At 41.9% G+C, this 21,714-nt stretch overlaps 1 protein-coding gene across 1 annotated transcript in view; it reads left to right on the top strand.

The window, feature by feature from the left end:
* Positions 1-21,714, top strand: part of CD99L2 (CD99 molecule like 2) — a 96,866-nt gene that overhangs the window by 41,015 nt on the left and 34,137 nt on the right. Inside the window, exon 2 of the mRNA XM_047843170.1 lies at positions 16,879-16,938. Coding sequence (XP_047699126.1) covers positions 16,879-16,938 — 60 coding nt within the window. The remainder of the gene's footprint in view (positions 1-16,878; positions 16,939-21,714) is intronic.

Here is a 21,714-nt window from a genome sequence, read left to right as displayed (position 1 = left end):
TTGGCTTCAGGGGAAAGGAAATGCCACATACATTGTAAGTAGTCAAGAACCTGTGGCTTAGAAGTGTTTGGGGATCACCTGTGACACTATTGTGTCTTGATTTGCCAAGCTTATCTCACATCAATAGGATGTAAAGGTTCATCAGACACTAGGTGAGTTCAGATCAGAATGTGGCTTTCCTCTCTGCGTCTATTAAGTTTTTGAACATTTTATTAAGCCTCTTCCATAATCTATTTGCTTATGTATTCTTTTTAAAATTTTTTAATGATTTGTTTTTGGGAGAGAGAGAGAGGGAGACACAGAATCCGAAGCAGACTCCAGGCTCTGAGCTGTCAGCACAGAGCCCGACATGGCACTTAAACACGTGAACTGTGAGGTCATGACCTGAGCCGAAGCCAGACGCTTAACCAACCGAGCCACCCAGGCGTCCCTTACTCATGTGTTTTTTGAGGGCCTCCTACTTAATAACCTGTTACTAGCTTCTGCTTTACTTAATGCCAAATATAATAATTATAGCTAATATTTGAGAGATTCCTGTATGTCAGCTACTATGCTAATCACATCCTGTATAATGACGAATTTAACCTTCACAGCAGCTTACTGCAGTAGTCTAGCATTATCACCGTTTGACAGAGGAGGAAACTGAGGCACGGAGCCATCTCTTGCCCAAGATTTCTCTGCTTGTGAGTGGCAGAGCTGGAACGTCGGCACCCTGGCTGTTTGGTTCCAAAGCTGGTCACCAGGACTGATACCCTCATATGTTGTGTTGGAACAGCCTTGGACTGGAGTTGGGCTCCAGTTTTTGATGTGACACCAGCAGTATCACTCTCAGCAAGGCATTTAGTATCTTGTACTGCTTCTTAGACACTGTGGCCCTAAGAGCAGTGTGCCTCTTGTCATAGGGCTATCGTGAGACCCAAGCATCCTGGCACATCATGATGGCACTTTATTTGTCTGTGGTGGCTTTGTTTCGGGCATGTCACCCACCTTATTCCATTGGGAAATTGAGGAATCAGGTATGACACCTTCAATTACGTATGGGGAGTAGGTCACTCGTATGACATCAAGTGAATGCTCCAGGGCCCCTGGTCTGTGAGTGACAGCACTGTTACAAGGCATAGTATCTTCGGGCTCCAGTGCCGTTTCTGTTTCTGCTACCAAATGATTAACTGCTGGGGTCCTCAGGTTCCTGCCTGATAAGGCATCTGATCTCTGAGGTCCTGGGGTACCCCTGTGCACAGCTGAATGCTGGGATGGCACCTGGACACAGCTACTGCATTTTATTGAGATGTGATTCACATAACTTAAAATTTACTATTTTAGGTTCAGTGGTTCTCAGCATACTCACCCTTATGTAACCCACGTTCCCCCTTGCCCCCCACTTTGGCTGAGGAGTCCCTTAGGTCTCAGGTTTTACCTCTGTGGAAAAAGGTTATCCTGGGGGCGCCTGGGTGGCTCAGTTGGTTAAGCATCTGATTCTTGATTTTGGCTCAGGTCATGATCTCATGGTTTGTGAGTTTGAGCCCCATGTCGGGCTATGTGCTGACAGTGTGAAGCCTGCTTGGGATTCACTTTCCCTCCCTCTCCCTCTCTCTCTACCCTCCCTCTCCCCCCTTCTCTCCCCCCCTTCTCTCCCCCCCTTCTCTCCCCCCTTCTCTCCCCCCTTCTCTCCCCCACCTTCTCTCCCCCACCTTCTCTCCCCCACCTTCTCTCCCCCACCTTCTCTCCCCCACCTTCTCTCCCCCACCTTCTCTCCCCCACCTTCTCTCCCCCACCTTCTCTCCACCCCTTCCCCCCTCTCCCTTCCCCCTCCCCTCTATCAAATTAACATAAAAAAAGGTTATCCTTGCAGGCATCCTAGACACCTTTGGTATTTCTCAGAACAGCCATCAGAGACATTTATGTTTCTGTGTGGAAAGGAGGAATGAGACTGTCCTCTAAATCGGCAACAAAACTAAACAAAACCCTCCTCCTTCCACCTTTTAAGTCAAGGTCCTTGCCAGGTACATAGGACACTTGGATGCTTTCTGGAGATCTATGAAAGGATTTTTGGCCACGGCACCTTGCTTACCAGGTTCCCCCTTACATAGGTGCGTGGAGCGAAGTGTGCCCTGTGAGTACCCGAAATCAGCTGTCTGGGTCGCATGTTGTAGATATACTGATCACGGTGGCTGTTGTGGGCTGAGATGCTGACCCCTGCCTTCTGGTGAATTGTTCCCTTCACATCACTGTTGTCCTCTCTGGGAATGCGTTAAATTTATTCATGAAACTAGTGGGAGCTCAGGTGGCAGTAGCTAAATCCATTTAGTAATCAGAGTAAGAGCAAAACCATTTTCATGTCCCCTTGCAATGCTGCAGTGCTTAGCTAACCCAGAAGATATTAATTACTCAGCGTGCTTCGAGGTGTAAAAGCATAAATTTATCAAGACAGATGTGTTCGAATGTACATTGAGGCAACAGGAGTTAAAATGGTGCAAAAATTCACGGAAATCAGGGAGCAGCATAACTTAGCGTCTTAGTGGTTTGTTCTCACCCACTCTAGCACGAGGTGGGAGACAGATACCTACTTGTTTGTGTTGGGGCGGGGTGGGGGGGGCGGGAATTACTTTCACCAGAGACATTTGTAAACTTGACCATGCATGGCAATGAGTTTGTCTCGTAGATTTCCCACCAGCAGTTTTCAGGAATGTTTCCATGGTAGGCAGCAGGGAGGTATGAAGTTGTCTTTCTGACCTGCAGGTTTTCCTTTTATTACTCACAGCCCCAGCGGCCCCCTGCCAGGGTACAGGGGAAACACACCAGCTTGACATGCAGCCACATCCGATATGAGGTCTTTATCATATCAAAGTGGAGCATCCTTAGTCTGTGGCTCATTTCAGGTTACGTCAACCTGTGCCCCCAACCCTTCCATGAGTAGGCTCTGTCTATAGAGACTGATTTTAGTCTTCTTCCTGAACCCAGGTGCTTGAGGGGCTTATGCCACAGTCCCACTTCCTGGGTTACGGTTTGACCCCTCAGGTCCAAATTTGATTGTGGCCTGTCTTCTAGTGGGTCTTCCCTGCACTTTATTACCGGCCTTACTGTCGACCAAGTCTGTTTCCTCCTGGAGAAGTAGCTCCACTGTCCTGGAGTTGTGGAACAGAGGCAGGTGCTGGCCCCTGTGCCAGCCAGGGTGTTGTCCTGGCTCTCTTGGACAAACTGAAGTATAGTGCGGGTATTCATGGGAGCTCCGTTCAGACAGACAAATGGAAAATGCTGAGATGACACATCATGATTTAGCAGGCTCAGAAGTCCGTTGCGTGCTTTTTCATGCACAGGAAAGGGTCAAGATTTTAAAATCTGAAAACCGAAGCCATTTAAGTATTATTCACTTACAGTTTGTACTGAACCCTTCCCCTCCCCAGCGCTGGCCCCCCTGCCTGCGCAAAAAAACAAAACAAAACAAAACAAAACAAAACACCAAAAAACAAAAAAAAACCTGCTTATGCATGAAAAGGAAAAAGGTAGAAGAGCATCTATGCTTAGAGTGCAGGGGCCAGGTGTCCCTGGGCACCTGATGGGCGCTCCTCTCCCTGGCTGAGCTGTGATGGCATCTGAGATCTTGGGCAGCCAGGGCTCCAGGCTGCCTCTGCAGTTCTTAACTCAGCAGGGAGCAGACACGTTCCTCTGCAGACAGGAGTTTACTCTTGGCATGAGACCCAAATGGATTTGTCACAAAGTAATAGCAGAGACTATCTACTGGTAATTCCGTGTGAACAGATCAAAGGTACTCCCCCCGCAAGCAGTCGGAGTTTGGATAATCACGGTGAACGCGCCTGTCGGGTGTGCCTCCTTGCTCTCCGGCCTGTGTTTGGCATTGGCATACAGCTGACCAAGTCCGAGGCCCTGCTTCGAGCAGCTCCCTGTCTGGAGCAGCACTGTCCAGCGGAACTTTACGTGATGATGGGAATGTTCTCTGGCACTGTCCTGACACAGTAGCTGCCAGCCACACGTGACTTTTGAGCACTTGGAATGTGACTTGTGTGGCTAAGGAACTGCAACTTACAGTTTTTACTGAATTTTCATTTTATTTTATTTGATTTTTTAAAAATTTTTTTAATGTTTATTTATTTTTGAGATACAGAGAGACACAGAGGGGCAGAGAGAGAGGGAGGGAGAGAGAAAGACACAGAATCTGAAGAGGCTCCAGGCTCTGAGCTGTCAGCACAGAGCCCAACGTAGGGCTCGAACTCACAAGCTGTGAGATCATGACCCGAGCCCAAGTCGGACGCCCAACCGACTGAGCCACCCAGGAGCCCCTGAATTTTCATTTTAATTGACACAGCCACGTGTGGCTAGTGGCTGCCATGTTGACTGGAAAGGACAAACAACTGGGATGGGTGTGCCTTCGGCTTGAACTCAGTGGAACAGGTCGGGGGACAACAGAGGAGGGAGTGATTAATTAAATCAAAATGAAAGGCTACTAGCGGGGCACATCAGGCGGGGCTCCCTAGGGCATCAGACATTTAAATGAGGGCTTTGGCAGGTGCTGGATCCCAGCCAGTGCATGCTGGAATTCTCTATCAAGGACCTGCAGTGCCTTCTTTTACAGTCCTCATTAAAATGCACCCTTAGCTTTAGACACCAGTCACAGTGGCCATATGAGGTCAAGTTTGTTTCCTCCCAAAGGGACAAAACCTACTTTAGGACAGACACAAGCTGCTGGTGTGTCCGTGGGTAGAACTGGCAATCTGCTTCTCAAATGGATCTTTTTAAGGGCAAGTACAAGTCCATGGGTAATGTTTCCAAAATTCTGCCTAATGTGAACAGACATTTACAGACAGGTGGTACCAGCTCACTACATGCCTTTTCCATTAAATGAAATTCTTTGTGGTCTTCTGCAGTGGAATGAGGCAACTTAATACCCCCCTCACCACCGTACGGTGATTTGGGGCTTGTAAATTGAGCCTGAGATGAATCAGCTACTTTTTAATGTCTATTTACACCCAAACTGAGTTGTTCTACATTGCATACAAAAGACCTAGAACACTACCCTATTTTAGAGCATTCGAGGTATGATCTCTCTCATGAGAATATTTGTTCCCTTCTTGATTTTAACAGCTGTGCTTGATTGTAGACTCTGAAGAAGTCTTAATTAGCTCCAGATGTAGATTGATGCTGAGTGGTTCTGTCCACAAATGGTTTAAGTCCACTGAATCCAAGGTCAACGAGAGCTTAATAAATACTGCAAAATTATGTTCTGTTGCTCTTAACTCTTGATGACGTATAGCAGGATATATCAGCAAACAGTGGGGGAATGGCTCAGGCCAAAAACATATTACTTGTGCAAGATGTTAATTGGAAGACTGAACGTAGGCTTGCAATTTTGGGGTTTTGAAGGAAGACCCAGTAAAATGATTGGCTTATGATTTGGGAGGGGTTGATCCAGAACTTTTAAATTATTATGATAAGAGAAATACTTGTGCCTGATTAAAAACAAGTCAGAGAAGCATTTAAATTAATAATAATGCAGGGGCACCTGGGTGGCGCAGTCGGTTAAGTGTCCGACTTCAGCCAGGTCATGATCTCGCGGTCCGTGAGTTCGAGCCCCGTGTCGGGCTCTGGGCTGATGGCTCGGAGCCTGGAGCCTGTTTCCGATTCTGTGTCTCCCTCTCTCTCTGACCCTCCCATGTTCATGCTTTGTCTCTCTCTGTCCCCAAAATAAATAAAAAACATTGAAAAAAAAATTAAAAAAAAAATTAATAATAATGCAACGTTCCTTCTCCCTGACCCCTAATCATGTGTAAGTTTCCAGAAAATTTTTATGGATATAGACATACACACAAATGGGAAACTACTTTATTTAATACTGTATCTTGGAGCTCTCTCCCATGTCAGTGTATATGCTCATGCTGTTCTTTTCTTTTTAATAGACTTCATTTTTTATAGCAGTTTTATGTTCACAGCAATATTGAACAGAAGGTAGAGTATCTCCTGCCCAAACACATGCACAGGTCCCTTCTCAACACCGCCCACCAAAGTGGTACATTAGTTACAATTGATTAAACTTATACTGACATTCTATTATCACCCCAAGTCCATACTTTAGGGTTCACTCTTGGTGTTGTATATTCTGTGGGTTTTTACAAACTGACACTGATGTATACCCACCATCAGAGTATCATATGGAATATTTTCACCGTGTTCCACCTGTGTGTGCATCCACCCCAACCTCTGGCAACAACGATCCTTTTGTTGTCTCCACAGTTTTGTCTTTCCAGAATGTCATAGGGTTGGAATCCTACACTTTGTCAGTTTTACAGTGGGCTTCTTTCATTTAATAATATGCATTAAGGGTTCCTCTGTCTTTTCATGGCTTGATAGCTTTTTTTTTTTTTGCATGAAAGAATATTCCATTGTCTGGATGTACCACAGTTTGTTTATCCACTCACCCTACTGAAGGAATCTTGGTTGCTTCCACATTTTGGCAATTATGAATAAAGAAATTATAAGCATCTGTGTGCAGATTTTTGTGTGGACATAGGTTTTTTTAATTCCTTTCAGTAAACACCAAGGAGTACAGTTGCTGGATTGTATGGTGTATCTGTTTAGTTTTGTTAGAAACTATCAAACCATCTTCCAACGTGGCTGCACCATTTTGCATTCCCACCAGTAATTGAGATTTTTTTTGTGTTCTACATCCTTGCCAGCGCTTGGTGGTATCTGCAATTTTGGCCATCCTCAGAGGTTATGTTAGTGTCAGGTATACATTATAATGATTCCACAACTCTGTATATTACGTGCTCATAACGATAGGTGTGATAAGTGTGCTCTTCTTCCCCCCCATCTATTTTACCCATCCCCCATCCCCCACCCCCACTGTCTGGCAACCACCAGTTCTCTATATTTAAGACTCTGGTTGTTTTGTTTGTGTCTTTTTTTTTTTTTTCATTTGTTTTGTTTCTTAAAGTCTGAGAAAGACAGATACCATATGTTTTCACTCATATGTGGATCTCGAGAAACTTAACAGAAGACCACGGGGGAGGCGAAGTGGGGGGGAAAGTTACAGAGAGGGAGGGAGCCAAACCATAAGAGACTCTTAAGGACTGAGAACAAACTGAGGGTTGATGAGGGGTGGGAGAGAGAGGAAAGTAGGTGATGGGCAGGGAGGAGGGCAACTGTTGGGATGAGCACTGGGTGTTGTATGGAAACCCATTTGACAATAAATTTTAAAAAAATAAAATAAGTGAAAAAATAAAGTTGACTTGGTTCCATTGGAAAAAAAATTCCACATATGAGTGAAATCATATGGTATTTGTCTTTCTCTGACTTCTTTCACTTAGCATTATGTTCTTTAGGCCATCCATGTTGTTGCAAATGGCAAGATCTCATTCTTTTTTATGGCTAAGTAGTAGCTCATTGTTTTAATTTGAATTTCACTGATGACCAAGATGTGGAGCATACTTTCACATATATAGTTGCCATCTGTGTGTCTTTGGTGAAATATCTGTTAAGTTTTTTTGGCCCATTTTTTCCTCTTTGGTCAGCTGTCGTTTGTGTATAGCTTTAGAAACACTCTAGGGCACCTGTGTGGCTCAGTCTGTTAAGCGTCCAACTTCGGCTCAGGACATGACCTCGCGGTCTGTGGGTTCGAGCCCCGCATAGGGCTCTGTGCTGACAGCTCAGAGCCTGGAGCCTGCTTTGGATATTGTGTCTCCCTTTTTCTCTGCCCCTCCTCTGCTTGTGCTCTCTCATGTGGTTAATCTCTCTTTTTCTTTATCTCTTTTTTCCAGAATTATTGAGATATAATTGATATTACACTGTATAAATTTAAGATACAGTGTGATGACTTGATACATGTGTATATTGTGAACTGATTACCATGGTAAGATCATTTAAACCCCCATCACTTTACATAATTACCATTGTTTTGTGCATATGGTTAGAACATTTAAGATCTACCCTCCTAGCAATCTTCAAGTATATGATACAGTATTGTTCACTATAGTCACTATACTGTACATTAGATCTCCAGAGCTTATTTACGTATAACTGGAAGTCTATACCCTTAAAAAATTTTTTAAAAATATTTATTTATTTTTGAGAGAGAGAGCGTGCGAGCGAGCAGGGGAGGGATAGAGAGGGAGACACAGAAACCGAAGCAGGCTCCAGGCTCTGAGCTGTCAGCACAGAGCCCGACGTGGGGCTGAAAACCCACAAACTGCAAGATCCTGACCTGAGCCGAAGTCAGATGCTTAACTCACTGAGCCACCCAGGCGCCCTTTGGGAGTCTGTACCCTTTGGCCAACATCTCCCCATCTCCACTGCCTCCCAGTCCCCGGAAACCGCCATTCTTCTCTGTCAATTTGACTAGTCTACATAGCCTATCTAAATGGGGTCACACAGTATTTCTTTTTGTCTGTCTTATTTCACATAGTATGAATGCTCTCAAGGTCCATACATTTTTTTCTTGTAAAAGCAGAATTTCCTTTTTTTTATGGCTGAGTGATATTCTTTGTGTGTGTGTATCTTGATCTTTATCCATTTATCCATCAATGGTGGACACGTAGGTAGTTTCCATGTTTGGCTATTGTGAGTAATGCTGCAATGACTATGGGGGTGCAGAGACCTCTTTGAGATCCTGATTTCCTTTGTTGAGGATGACCCATACTGTTTCCCATAGTGTAGTAGCTGCACCAATTTACTTTCCCACAGACAGTACACAAGGGTGCCCTTTTCTCCACATCCTCGCCAACACTTACCTTGTCTTTTTCATTTTAGCCATTCTAACAGGCGTGAGGTGATGCCTCACTGTAGTTTTAATTTGCATTTCTCTGATAATTAGTGATACTGGGCATCTTTTCATGATCCGGTGGGCCATCTGGATGTCTTCTTTGGGAAAGTGTCTATTCAGATTCACCTAACTGGGCCTTATGTGGGTGCGGGGGATGACTAGGCACCAGAGGCACCTGGGGAGTGGGCCACATTTTCATCGGGTTGTTTGTTATTAAGTTGCAAGCATTCTTTGTATATTTTGGGTAACAGTTTTTTGTTGTTGTTGCTTTGTTTTTTTTTTTATCAGATGTGTCTTTTGCAAATCTTTTCTCCAGCCTGGACAGTGTTTTTCACAGAGCAGAAGTTGTTAATTTTAACGAAGTCCAGCTTAAGTTTTTCTATGGATCATGCTTTTGGTGTTACATCTCAACAGTCATTGCCAAACTCAAGGCATCTAGGTTTTCTACTATGTTGCTTCTAGTAGTTTTATCATTTTGTGTTTTATATTTAAGTCTGTAATCCACTGGAGTTAATGTTTGTGAAGGATGTAAAGTCTTTGTCTAGATTCTTTTTTTTTTTTTTTTTTTTGGAGGTGGTTGTCCCAGCTCCATTTGTTGAAGAGACTGTCTTTTCTCCACTGTGTTGCTTTTTCTCCATTGTCAAATATCAGTTGACTGTATTTATGTGGGTCTGTTTCTGGGCTCTCTATTCTGTTCCATTGATCTGTTTGTCTCTCTTTTTCCTAATACACACTATCTTGATTACCATAACTTTAAATTTTTTCTTTTTAACGTTTATTTATTTTTGAGACAATGTGAGAGAGAGTGCAAGCAGCGGAGGGGCAGAGAGAGAGAGGAAGACACAGAATCTGAAGCAGGCTCCAGGCTCTGAGCTATCAGCCCAGAGCCCAACACGGGGCTCGAACTCACGAACCATGAGATCATGACCTGAGCAGAAGTTGGATGCTTAACCGACAGAGCCACTCAGGCGCCCCTACCGTAACTTTATAGTAGGTCCTGAAGTTGGCTAGCATCAGTCCTCCAACCTCATTCTTTTCCTTCAATATTGTATTGGCTATTTTGGGTCTTTGTGCTCTCCATATAACTTGTTAAAGAAAAGTTTATTTTTGAGACAGCGTAAGTAGGAGAGGGAAGAGAGAGAGAGAAGCAGACAGAATCCCAAGCAGGCTCTGTCCTGTCAGCACAGAGCCCAATGTCGGTCTCAGACTCATGTGAGATCATGACCTGAGCTGAAACCAAGAGTCAGATGCTTAACTGAGGCACCCAAAACCCCTCCATATAAACTTTTGAATCCGTTTGTCAGTATCTACAAAATAAGTTGCTGACATTTTGATTGTGATTGCATTGAATCTATAAATCAAGTTGGGAAGAACTGACATGTTGACAGCATTGAGTCATCCTATCTATGAACTTGGAATATCTTTACATTTACTTACTCCTTTGATTTCTTTCCTCACAGTTTTGTAGCTTTCTTCATCTAGATCTTAGGCTTTTTTCTTTCTCTTTCTTTCTTTCTTTCTTTCTTTCTTTCTTTCTTTCTTTCTTTCTTTTTGTTAGATCTATACCAGGATTTCTTTTTGGGGGCTGCTAATATAAATGATGCTTTTTAAATTTCAAATTCCACTTGTTCATTACTGCTATATAGGAAAAGGATTGACCTTGCCTCCCCCAACCTTGCTGTCGTCACTTATTAGTTCCAGGAGTTTAAAGAGTTTTTTGCATTTGTGAATCCTTTTGGATTATCTGCATAGATGATCATGTTCTCTGTGAACAAAGAGTTTTTATTGCTTCTTTCCCAATCAGGATCGCTCGATCAATCTCTCTTTCTTGTTGCAGTAGCTAGGACTTCCACTATGATATTGAAGAGCAGTAGGGAGAAGGGACATCATTGCCTTGTTTCTGATCTTGGAAGGAAAGCTTTAGTCTCACCATCAAATATGGTGTTAGCTATAGGGTTTTTTTTTGTAGATACTCTTTCAAGTTGAGGAAATTCCCTTCTATTCCTAGTTTACTGAGAGCATCCCATTCTTTTAAACAGCGATGTAACATTTCATTGTATTGAACTACGTTTTGTTTAATTCTTCTTCTTTGATGGACACTTGGTCTGTGTCCATTTCTTTTTGGTATTTTAGGCAGTACTGTTTTGTACAACCTTGCTCATACCCCTTTGGGCACATGTGCAAGTATTTTTCTGTAACAGGTACCTAAAAGTGCAATTGCTGGCTTGAGATATACATATTTAAATAATTTTAATTTTTTAAATGTTGAAATAATTACAAACCTACAAGAAACTTGCAAGTATAAGGAGGTTCTCCCCACCCCCACAATCACCTGAGAGTAAGTTGCTTACCTGATACTCCCATCACTCTCCCCCTAGTCACCCCCCACCCCCCACCCCGCACATCTGCAGTATACCTTTAGGCAGCATTTTCTTTTTTTTTTTTATTATGAAATTTATTGTCAAATTCGTTTCCATACAACACCCAGTGCTCATCCCAACAGGTGCCCTCCTCAATACCCATCACCCACCCACCCCTCCCTCCCACCCCCCATCAACCCTCAGTTTGTTCTCAGTTTTTAGGAGTCTCTTATGTTTTGGCTCCCTCCATCTCTAATCATTTTTTTTTCCTTCCCCTCCCCCATGGTCTTCTGTTAGGTTTCTCAGGATCCACACAGGAGTGAAAACGTATGGAATCTGTCCGTCTCTGTATGACTTATTTCACTGAGCATAACACTCTCCAGTTCCATCCACGTTGCTACAAAAGGCCAGATTTCATTCTTCTCATTGCCAAGTAGTATTCCATTGTGTATATAAATCACAACTTCTTTATCCATTCGTCAGTTGATGGACATTTAGGCTCTTTCCATAATTCGGCTATTGTTGAGAGGGCTGCTATACACATTGGGGTACAAGTGCCCCTATGCATCAACACTCTTGTATCCCTTGGGTAAATTCCTAGCAGTGCTACTGCTGGGTCATAGCATAGGTCTGTTTTTCATTTTTTGAGGAACCTCCACACTGTTTTCCAGAGCGGCTGCACCAGTTTGCATTCCCACCAACAGTGCAAGAGGGTTCCCGTTTCTCCACATCCTCTCCAGCATCCATAGTCTCCTGATTCGTTCATTTTGGCCACTCTGACTGGCGTGAGGTGATATCTGAGTGTGGTTTTGATTTGTATTTCCCTGATGAGGAGCGATGCTGAGCATCTTTTCATGTGCCTGTTGGCCATCTGGATGTCTTCTTTAGAGAAGTGTCTATTCATGATTTCTGCCCATTTCTTCACTGGGTTATTTGTTTTTTGGGTGTGGACTTTGAAAGAATATCCAATGGAAAAAAGACAGTCACTTTAACAAATGGTGCTGGGAGAACTGGACAGCAACATGCAGAAGGATGAAACTAGACCACTTTCTTTCACCATTCACAAAAACAAACTCAAAATGGATAAAGAACCTGGATGTGAGACAGGAAACCATCAAAACCCTAGAGGAGAAAGCAGGGAAAAACCTCTCTGACCTCAGCCGCAGCAATTTCTTACTTGACACATCCCCAAAGTCAAGGGAATTAAAAGCAAAAATGAACTATTGGGACCTCATGAAGATAAAAAGCTTCTGCACAGCAAAGGAAACAATCAACAAAACTAAAAGGCAGCCAACGGAATGGGAAAAGATATTTTCAAATGACATATAGGACAAAGGGCTAGTATCCAAAATCTATAAAGAGGGAGCATTTTCTTCAAGCAAGGACATCCTTTTATATATTCTCAGTGTAACTATCTGAGTCAGGAAATTAATGTTGATACCTTACTGCCACCTAATCCTCAGACCCAATGCAAGTTTCACCCGTTGTCACCGTAATGTCTAATACAAGGAATTCTGATTTACTGTCCACCTAGATTTCCCAGTTGTACCACATTGGCACTGGTGTGTGTAGGTGTCTCTAAATATTTTTTCAGAATCATTTCAGAATCAGTGGCAAGCAGGCCGCTCATTAACTGTTAATACTTCAGTGTGCATTTCCTAAAAACAAAGATACCTTCTTCCCTGACCACAGTAAATCCATGAAGATGGGGAAATTGACAGTGATCCAGTATTACCACCTGGTCAACAGACTCTTTCAAATTTCACTAAGTGTCCCAATAATGCCCCTTATGCATTCAGGATCCAGTCCAGGATCACCTGTTGGATTTAGCTGTCACAATTTCCTTGATCTCAGGGATTGCTATTCAGTGCTGAAAGCTGTTGGCTCATGTTTTGTCCATTTTGTAGTGTTCGCAGTGGGAGAGCTAATCTTATGCCAATTACTCCATCATAGAAAGAAGCAAAAGTCTACTCCAGAATTTTAGAAGCTAGGTTACTAAGTGTCATAATTTTTATTTTCTTGGTGGATTATATGCTTTATAAAATATTGGCCTTTTCTTATTTAGATGTTGGGGTCTTAAATTTTATCGTCATATTAATATTGCCACATCTGCTTTCTTCTTGTTAACATTTACCAGTGTATATTTCTGTTATATATATTTTGTGTGTGTGATTGTGTTGTTTTATGTGTATATTTTGTCAACAGCATATAGTTATATTCCATTTATCTTTGGATAGGAGATTTACCCTCTTTGTACTCATTTTTTTTTTTTTACTGATAGGATTGTACATATGCTTGTATTAAGGTTCATATTTTCTGTTTAGCTGGTTTCTTTTTTCTGTTTGGTGACTTTTGTTGGATTGATTTTTAGCTGTTGGTGTTGACCTTTTTTTTTTTTTCCTTAAATGAGGTAGACGTTCTGTATCCTATATGTCTTCTTTTAGTGGTTACCCTTAATTCTTTTGCTATGGGAAATGGATTTTTAAAAATAAGACACGTTTTTAGAACAGATTCAGATTTACAATGCAAAGCTTGTAAGACACTTCTCATATGCTTCACATTCGGTTTCCCCTATTTTTAACATTTTACATCAGTGTGGTGTATTTGTCACAATTAATGAACCAATATTGATATATTATTATTAACTTAAGTCCATACTCTATTCAGATTTCCTTTGTTTTAACCTGAAGTCCCTAGTTTTGTTCCAGGATCCAATCCAGGGTACCAGTGACCTTCCATCATTATATCTCCTTAGGCTCTTCAGGCTGTGCTGGGTTCTCAGATTTTGTTTTGTTTTTGATGACCTTGGTTTTGAGTACTGGTCACATATTTTGTAGGATGCCCATCAATTGGAATTTGTCTCATGTTTTTCTCATGATTATGCTCGGGTTATAGGTATTTGAGAGGAAGACCACACATGTATGGTGCTTGTCTCATCCCATGATATCAAGGGTATATACTATCAGCATGACCCATCACTGTTGATGTTAACCTTGATCTGATGTAGTACTTCTTAGATTTCTCCACTGTAGAGTTACTCTCTCCTCCTACCTACCTTCTCATATTGTAATCCTTGGAAGGAAGTCAACACTTATGGAGTGGAGAGTTATGCTTCATCTCCTTGAGCTAGAAATACCTACATAAATTAATTTGAATTCTTCTGTTTTATCCCTTTTATGTATTTGTTTATGTGTTTATATCAACATGGACAAATGGATATTTTATACTTTGTATTATAATCTAATACTACTTTATTGATTAAATTGTTCCAGCTTTAGCTGTTGGGAGCTCTTTCAGCTGGTCCTGTGCCTCATTGACATATACCCATCAATATCAATATTTTAAAAAATACTTCCTGGAACTATAAGATGCTTCAGACTCCTATATTTCTTGTTCCAATCCTAGAACCTGCCATTTCTCCAAGGAGATCTGTTTTTCTTTAACTGGAGAATGGTATTTAGAAACCACGATCTGGGTGCTAGGTGTGCTTATTGCTACTGGGGTGTTACTGCTTCTAGGCCCTCTCAGGTCACAGAGCAGAGGTGTATGTCCGCATACTAGCCCATGTTTATATACACACGTGTCTATAAGTATTTCTATATGTAACCATCTGTATGTATGTTAAGCTACACATGATTCATACTGAGGTCTCCAACTCTAATCCATTATCACATAGGTCATTTTAGCCTTCTCTTATCTGTAACCTCTATCTGAAACAGTGAGAAGCCTGGCTTCTACAGTTCACCACCCATTTACCGATGTGTTCAGTTCAGTATACATGCATGGTAGCTTGAGAATTGATAATGTATATACCCCTGTAGGAAACTACATGCCCATCAGAGGGAATGATAACTGTCAAATTCAATAGCAGGCATAATTGGGCAGATGGGTCCACCTCTGAGAACAGATTCTCTCGTTAAAAGCTTTTCCATGGCACAAAAACAGACACATAGACTAATGGAATAGAATAGAAACCCCAGAACTAGACCCACAAACGTATGGCCAACTAATCTTTGACAAAGCAGGAAAGAACATCCAATGGAAAAAAGACAGTGTCTTTAACAAATGGTGCTGGGAGAACTGGACAGCAACATGCAGAAGGTTGAAACTAGACCACTTTCTCACACCATTCACAAAAAATAAACTCAAAATGGATAAAGGACCTGAATGTGAGACAGGAAACCATCAAAACCCTAGAGGAGAAAGCAGGACCTCAGCCGTAGCAATCTCTTACTCGACACATCCCCAAAGGCAAGGGAATTAAAAGCAAAAATGAATTACTGGGACCTTATGAAGATAAAAAGCTTCTGCACAGCAAAGGAAACAACCAACAAAACTAAAAGGCAACCAACGGAATGGGAAAAGATATTTGCAAATGACATATCGGACAAAGGGCCAGTATCCAAAATCTATAAAGAACTCACCAAACTCTACACATGAAAAACAAATAAACCAGTGTAGAAATGGGCAGAAGACATGAATAGACACTTTTCCAAAGTAGACATCCAGATGGCCAACAGGCACATGAAAAGATGCTCAATGTCGCTCCTCATCAGGGAAATACAAATCAAAACCCCACTCAGATATCACCTCACGCCAGTCAGAGTGGCCAAAATGAACAAATCAGGAGACCATAGATGCTGGCGAGGATGTGGAGAAACGGGAGCCCTCTTGCACTTTTGGTGGGAATGCAAACTGGTGCAGCCACTCTGGAAAGCAGTGTGGAGGTTCCTCAGAAAATTAAAAATAGACCTACCCTATGACCCAGCAATAGCACTGCTAGGAATTTACCCAAGGGATACAGGAGTACTGATGCATAAGGGCACTTGTACCCCAATGTTTATAGCAGTACTCTCAACAATAGCCAAATTATGGAAAGAGCCTAAATGTCCATCAACTGATGAATGGATAAAGAAATTGTGGTTTATATACACAATGGAGTACTACATGGCAATGAGAAAGAACGAAATATGGCCCTTTGTAGCAACGTGGATGGAACTGGAGAGTGTGATGCTAAGTGAAATAAGCCATACAGAGAAAGACGGATACCATATGTTTTCGCTCTTATGTGGATCCTGAGAAACTTAACAGAAACCCATGGGGGAGGGGAAGGAAAAAAAAAAAGAGGTTAGAGTGGGAGAGAGCCAAAGCATAAGAGACTCTTAAAAACTGAGAACAAACTGAGGGTTGATGGGGGGGTGGGAGGGAGGGGAGGGTGGGTGATGAGTGTTGAGGAGGGCACCTTTTGGGATGAGCACTGGGTGTTGTATGGAAACCATTTTGACAATAAATTTCATATATTGAAAAAAAAAAGCTTTTCCATAGAGCCTTTTAAGTTATGTATAATCAGAGCTACTAGATATGGATGCTGGGGTCGGGGGATGATACACTGAGTTGACAGTGGAATGGGATGAAAGAACCTGGCGCATATTGATGGAACTTTGGACTCCAGTATTCCTCATTGCAAAAGTCCTACATATCATGGAGAAGGCTTTTTGTAAGATTGTACTTCATGTTCTGTACAGTTGAGCCTTCAGCCTTCTAGTGGACTGAAGGTGGTTGTTTTTTTGTTTTTGGTGAGGGTAAGTTGTTTGTAGAAGGTTATCACTAAATATATCTTTGGGTGGCTTCCACTGATTTCCTTTTCTTGTGTTACCTTCGTGACACTGTATCTAAAGGGAAGTAACCATTATAAGTACTATTTTGTTTTATGCAAAAATAGTTAAATTTTTTTTTAATTTATAGGATCTGGGGACTCTGATTTACGTCTGGAGGATGCATTTGAAGAAACTTCCTCAGTAAAGCGTGAGTAGTAAATCAGACTATTAAACAGCAAACAATAATGATTAGTATACACCACCCGCTCAGGAGACACACTGAAGGAAAACAGTAGGTGGCCTATATTGATCAGATAAAATATGGGTGTCATAAAATTGCATTATTTAAGAGAAAATCTGAATGTTTAACATCACTTGTTTCCTTTGCAAAGAATACCAAACAATGTAATAGCTGAGACAGCATTTTCTTCAGCAGCAGCCTCAGAAGACTGCCTTTCCCTAGCTCAAGAAGAGGTACTTTGAAGTGAATAAGAGATTTGTTTCTCCTCCTAGATTTTTTTATGACTTTTCTTAAAATGGTGTCTGTATGTTATCTCTCAAATGCTAAGCTTTGTCATCAGTTTCTCTTTAGTTTTTTTTGAAAAAAATAAACCATTTAAAAAAATATGTGAATGTTAGAAAGTGAAGCTGAGATTTTGTGTGATCTTTCCCCATCCTGCTAACATACACTCCCATCCCAGGAGGGAGCTGCTGAAGTGAGTTTGGATCTGCTGGTCCCAAATGATTTTTTGTGCTGTTACATACATCTATACACATAGATTGTTTGGTGTTGTTGTTGTTGTTTTGTTTTGTTTTGTTTTGTTTTTTTGCTTTATATAAAACATGTAGAGCTTTTTAATTTACTTACATGTGTGTTATTGCACAACCTTTTTTATTTAATATATATTGAAGACCTGAATGAATATATCTATCTGTATTAATTTCCTACAGCTGCTGTAACAAAGTACCGTAAACTGGCAGGTTTAAAAACCAGAAATGTATTCTCTAACAGTTCTGGAGGCCCAAAGTCCAAAATCAAGGTATCGGCAGGACCACACTTCCTCTGAAGGCCCTGGGGCAGAAAGCTTCCTCACGTAGCCCTGCTTGTGGTGGCTTGTAGCTGTGAGACTCCAGTCTGTGCGTCCATCTCAACAGGGCCTTCTCCTTTGTGGGGTGTCATCTTCCCCTCTGTCTCTTACAAGGAGACTTTTTGTTGGATTTAGAACCCACCTGGATAATCCTGAATGATCTCATCTCAAGATCCTTAACTTAATTACATCTGCAAAGACTGTTTTTCCAATTAAAGTCACATTTATGGCTTCTGGGGATTAGGACTCTGCTGTATATTTTTGGGGCCACCGTTCAACCTATAAAATCTATATATCTTCATCTTTATATCTGTCCTTCAGATTTAAACTTGTGTTTCGTGGAGCTGGCATTCCAGTGGTGTGGCTTTGGCCATGGCCCATGATGCCATTTCCTTACTGACAGATGATGTGATTTGTTTTCGTTTTGCATAATTACAAATAGGGCTTCAGTGAACAGTCTTGTCCATATCCCTTGTGCACGAGTTCAATGGAACTATATATTTTAATAGATTCTGCCAGAATGTTTCCAAAATGAATGTTTCATTATATATTCACTGAACACTGTTGAGTTCCTTTTCTCCCAGATCCGCACATCACCAGGATCATGTTACCTTATCCAAGCCATTTTACCAATATGATGGACAAAATATCTTCTTGCTTATTAAGCATTTCTCTAATTATAGTAAGATGGAGCATCATGCCATAGATTTACTGGCCATTTGTATTTTCCTCTTTGGTGAATTGTCTGTTCCTATCTTTTCCCCATTTTCTTGCTGGTTTGCTTGTCTTTTTTATGGGTTTGTGGGCTCTCTGTATATTCTGGATGATGAAAGGGAGGGGCTCTGGAGCCAGTCTTCCTGCGTCTGAACCCTGCCTCTGCCACTTATTGTCACCGTGGATGAGTTACCTGACTTCTCTGTGCCTCTGTTTCCTTGTCTGTTATGTGAGGTTAATAACGAGCCCTACCTACTAGGATTATTGTAAGGATTAGATGCGATGGCCCATGTGAAGCACTCAGCACAGGACTGGTATGAGGTGAGGGCTCAGTAAGTTCAGTGGAATAGAATTGAGAGCCTAGAAATAAACCATTATATGGCCAGTTGACTTTTGACAAAGATGCCAAGATTGATTGTTCAATGGGAGAAGAATAAGCTCTTTAATAAATGGTGCTGGGAAGACTGGATATCCACATGCAAAAGCATGAAGTTGAACCCCTGCCTTATGCCTTATACAAAACTAACTCAAAATGGATCATAAACCTGAAACTACAAATCTCTTAGAAGTTCATTTTCATGTATGGTGTGAGGGAAGAGCTTAGGGCATTCTCAGGTGTTTTCTGAGTATGCACACAGTTCTGTCCATCCAGGTGGCCTTTTGGATTCCCAGGAAAATAAATATACTTAGTTTATTAGCAATGATGGCTTTCATGAAGTCATTTAACATCTTCCAAAATAAATGTGACCAAAAATTAACAAACCCCAAATAAATATAAGTATAAAGATCCCCAGTTAGGACATTTGTTCTTTTCCTGATGGGAGACCTTTTACTATTTACATCCTTTTCTCAGTTGTGTACCTGCCCATCTGATCTCCATCACCTATGAGCCAGTGTGTCAGGGACCCATAGGACCACCAGCATGTGATGTCTTTGGTCAGATCATATCCTTCAAAGCCTTATCACTCTGCCGTCCTTTTTTTTTTTTTTTCTGTCTTAGCTTACGTCTCATGCTACTGAGGGTCAAAGAGCTAGACCTGTCCATCTCTCCTAAGCTCAATTATGTTTTCTGGTGGAGAATGTTCTCCTTTGTATATTGTACCTTTCTTACATAAAGAATCCCTGGACCTTCTAGGTCCGGCTGTTGTGAAGGACCTTCCTTCATCAGCTCAGCAGTGATTATTGAGTGTATGCTTGCTGCCAGGCACTACTCCAGATCTGCCCTCACAATGTTATTTTCTCTGAAGAGACACAGTACACGAAATAATTTCAGGTATCGCTGAGCACTCTGGAACAAGTATAACAGGGAGATGGGACCGGGAGGGCCCAGGGAGGTGGTAAGGGGTGGATACTTTACCTGAAGTGGTAAAGCCCCCCCCCACCCAGACAAGAAGTGACCTGCAAGGAGTGGGGAAACAGCTGTCAAGGCCAAGGAACCAGGTGTAAGAGTCCTGAGGCAGAAAAGAACTGTGCTGGCTCTGAGGCTTGGAAGGTGGCCTGTGTGACTAGCGTGTGGTGGACGTTGGAGAAAAGACAGAGAAGTTGGAAGGGGCTGGGTCATATGGGGTCTTTAGGGTCTGGTGACCACTTTATTCTAAGTGCAAAGGGGAAGCTCCTGGAGTCGTTTTAAAAACTGCTTTATTGAGATATAATTCACATAAGATACAATCCATCCATTTAATTTTTTTAATGTTTATTTTTGAGAGAGACAGAATGTGAACAGGGGAGGGACAGAGACGTAGGGAGACACAGAATCTGAAACAGGCTCCAGGCTCTCAGCTGTCAGCACAGAGCCCAATGCAGGGCTCGAACTCCTATACTGTGAGATCGTGACCTGAGCCGAAGTACAATATTTAACCGACCACCCAAGTGCCCCATAATTCACCCATTTAAAGCGTGCAATTGAGTGACTTTTTAGTATATTTGCAGGGTTGTGCAACCATCACTACAGTCCATTTTAGAACCTTTCCATCACCTCAAAAAGAAACTCTGTACCCCTTAGCTGTCACTCCCCCATCCCCTGATTATTTCCCTCCTCCAGCCCCTGACAACCACTGATCTCCGTCCTGTCTCTCTGGATTCCCCTATTCTGGATATTTCCTATAAATGGAGTCCAATAATAATGCAGACTTTATGTTCGGTTTCTTATAGTTGGTGTAATATTTTCGAGGTTCATCCATGTTGCTTTCAGAACTTTGCTCCTCCCTTGCTCCCTCCCTCTTCTCCTCCCCTCTCCACCCCTTTTCCCTCCATGTGTTCCTTTTGCTGTGTGTGTAATCATGTCATGGGGAGCGTGCTTCTGCTTTTGCCCTCTAAAGCTGCTTATGATTATCCCTATTTCCTCAGAAGGCCACGGACACCATCATTAAGCCACAGCTGGGCGAACCTGGCCGGTTTTGTTTACTATGTTGTAGCACATAGGAGAAAGACTCCTTCTGGTAGGAGTGCCATATTGCTGGCAGCATTTGCTGAGCAGCAGAGAACATTTTCTAAGTTTGTCATTTTGAGCTTCACAGAAATAGGTGTCTTTATTTTAGGAGCTCACTGCTTTGATGAAGTTGACCTACTATTCTAATTCCTTGGTAAGCAGCTAGACTTTCCTCGTCCCAATTGTGGGTGATAAATCCCATCTAAAGGTTCATGACAAGAAAATCTGTAGTTAATAGTATCTTAAAAATCCCACAAATCCAAGCTCATGTTCCACATCCCCGCAGGCTTCACATGCATGAATGTTCTCTCAAAATGGCACCTACAGCCATTGATAAGACTATTGATAAGCTATTGATAAGACTGTGTGGTACTGGCATAGGATTGACATGATTAGATCAATCAAACAGTCTGAAAATAAACCCTTACATGTGTGGTCAGTTGATTTCTTTTTAATCTGGAAAAAAAAGTAATTTTACATGAGCTATTGGAGTCCTACAGATTTTGACTAATATTATGTAGGTGGCAATTGCTTTTTTGAGAATTGCTCGGGTAATGGTTTCAGCATCATAATTTCTCCTTCCTACCCATACCTATCACCGTAACATAGGTATACGTCCAGAACCTTCTTCACACACGTGTGCTGTACTTCTTTTTACAGCTTAAAGTCCAGCGGAAATTCTACACCTAAAATCCCCTCTAAACTGATGATGAACTAGATTCGAAAGTACATTGACAGTAGGTTATCACACGTG

Source organism: Prionailurus viverrinus, chromosome X, assembly GCF_022837055.1.
Source record: "Prionailurus viverrinus isolate Anna chromosome X, UM_Priviv_1.0, whole genome shotgun sequence".
Classification (NCBI taxonomy): Eukaryota; Metazoa; Chordata; class Mammalia; order Carnivora; family Felidae; genus Prionailurus; species Prionailurus viverrinus.
Note: the sequence above shows the minus strand (reverse complement) of the source record. Positions and strands in the feature narration are given on the sequence as shown.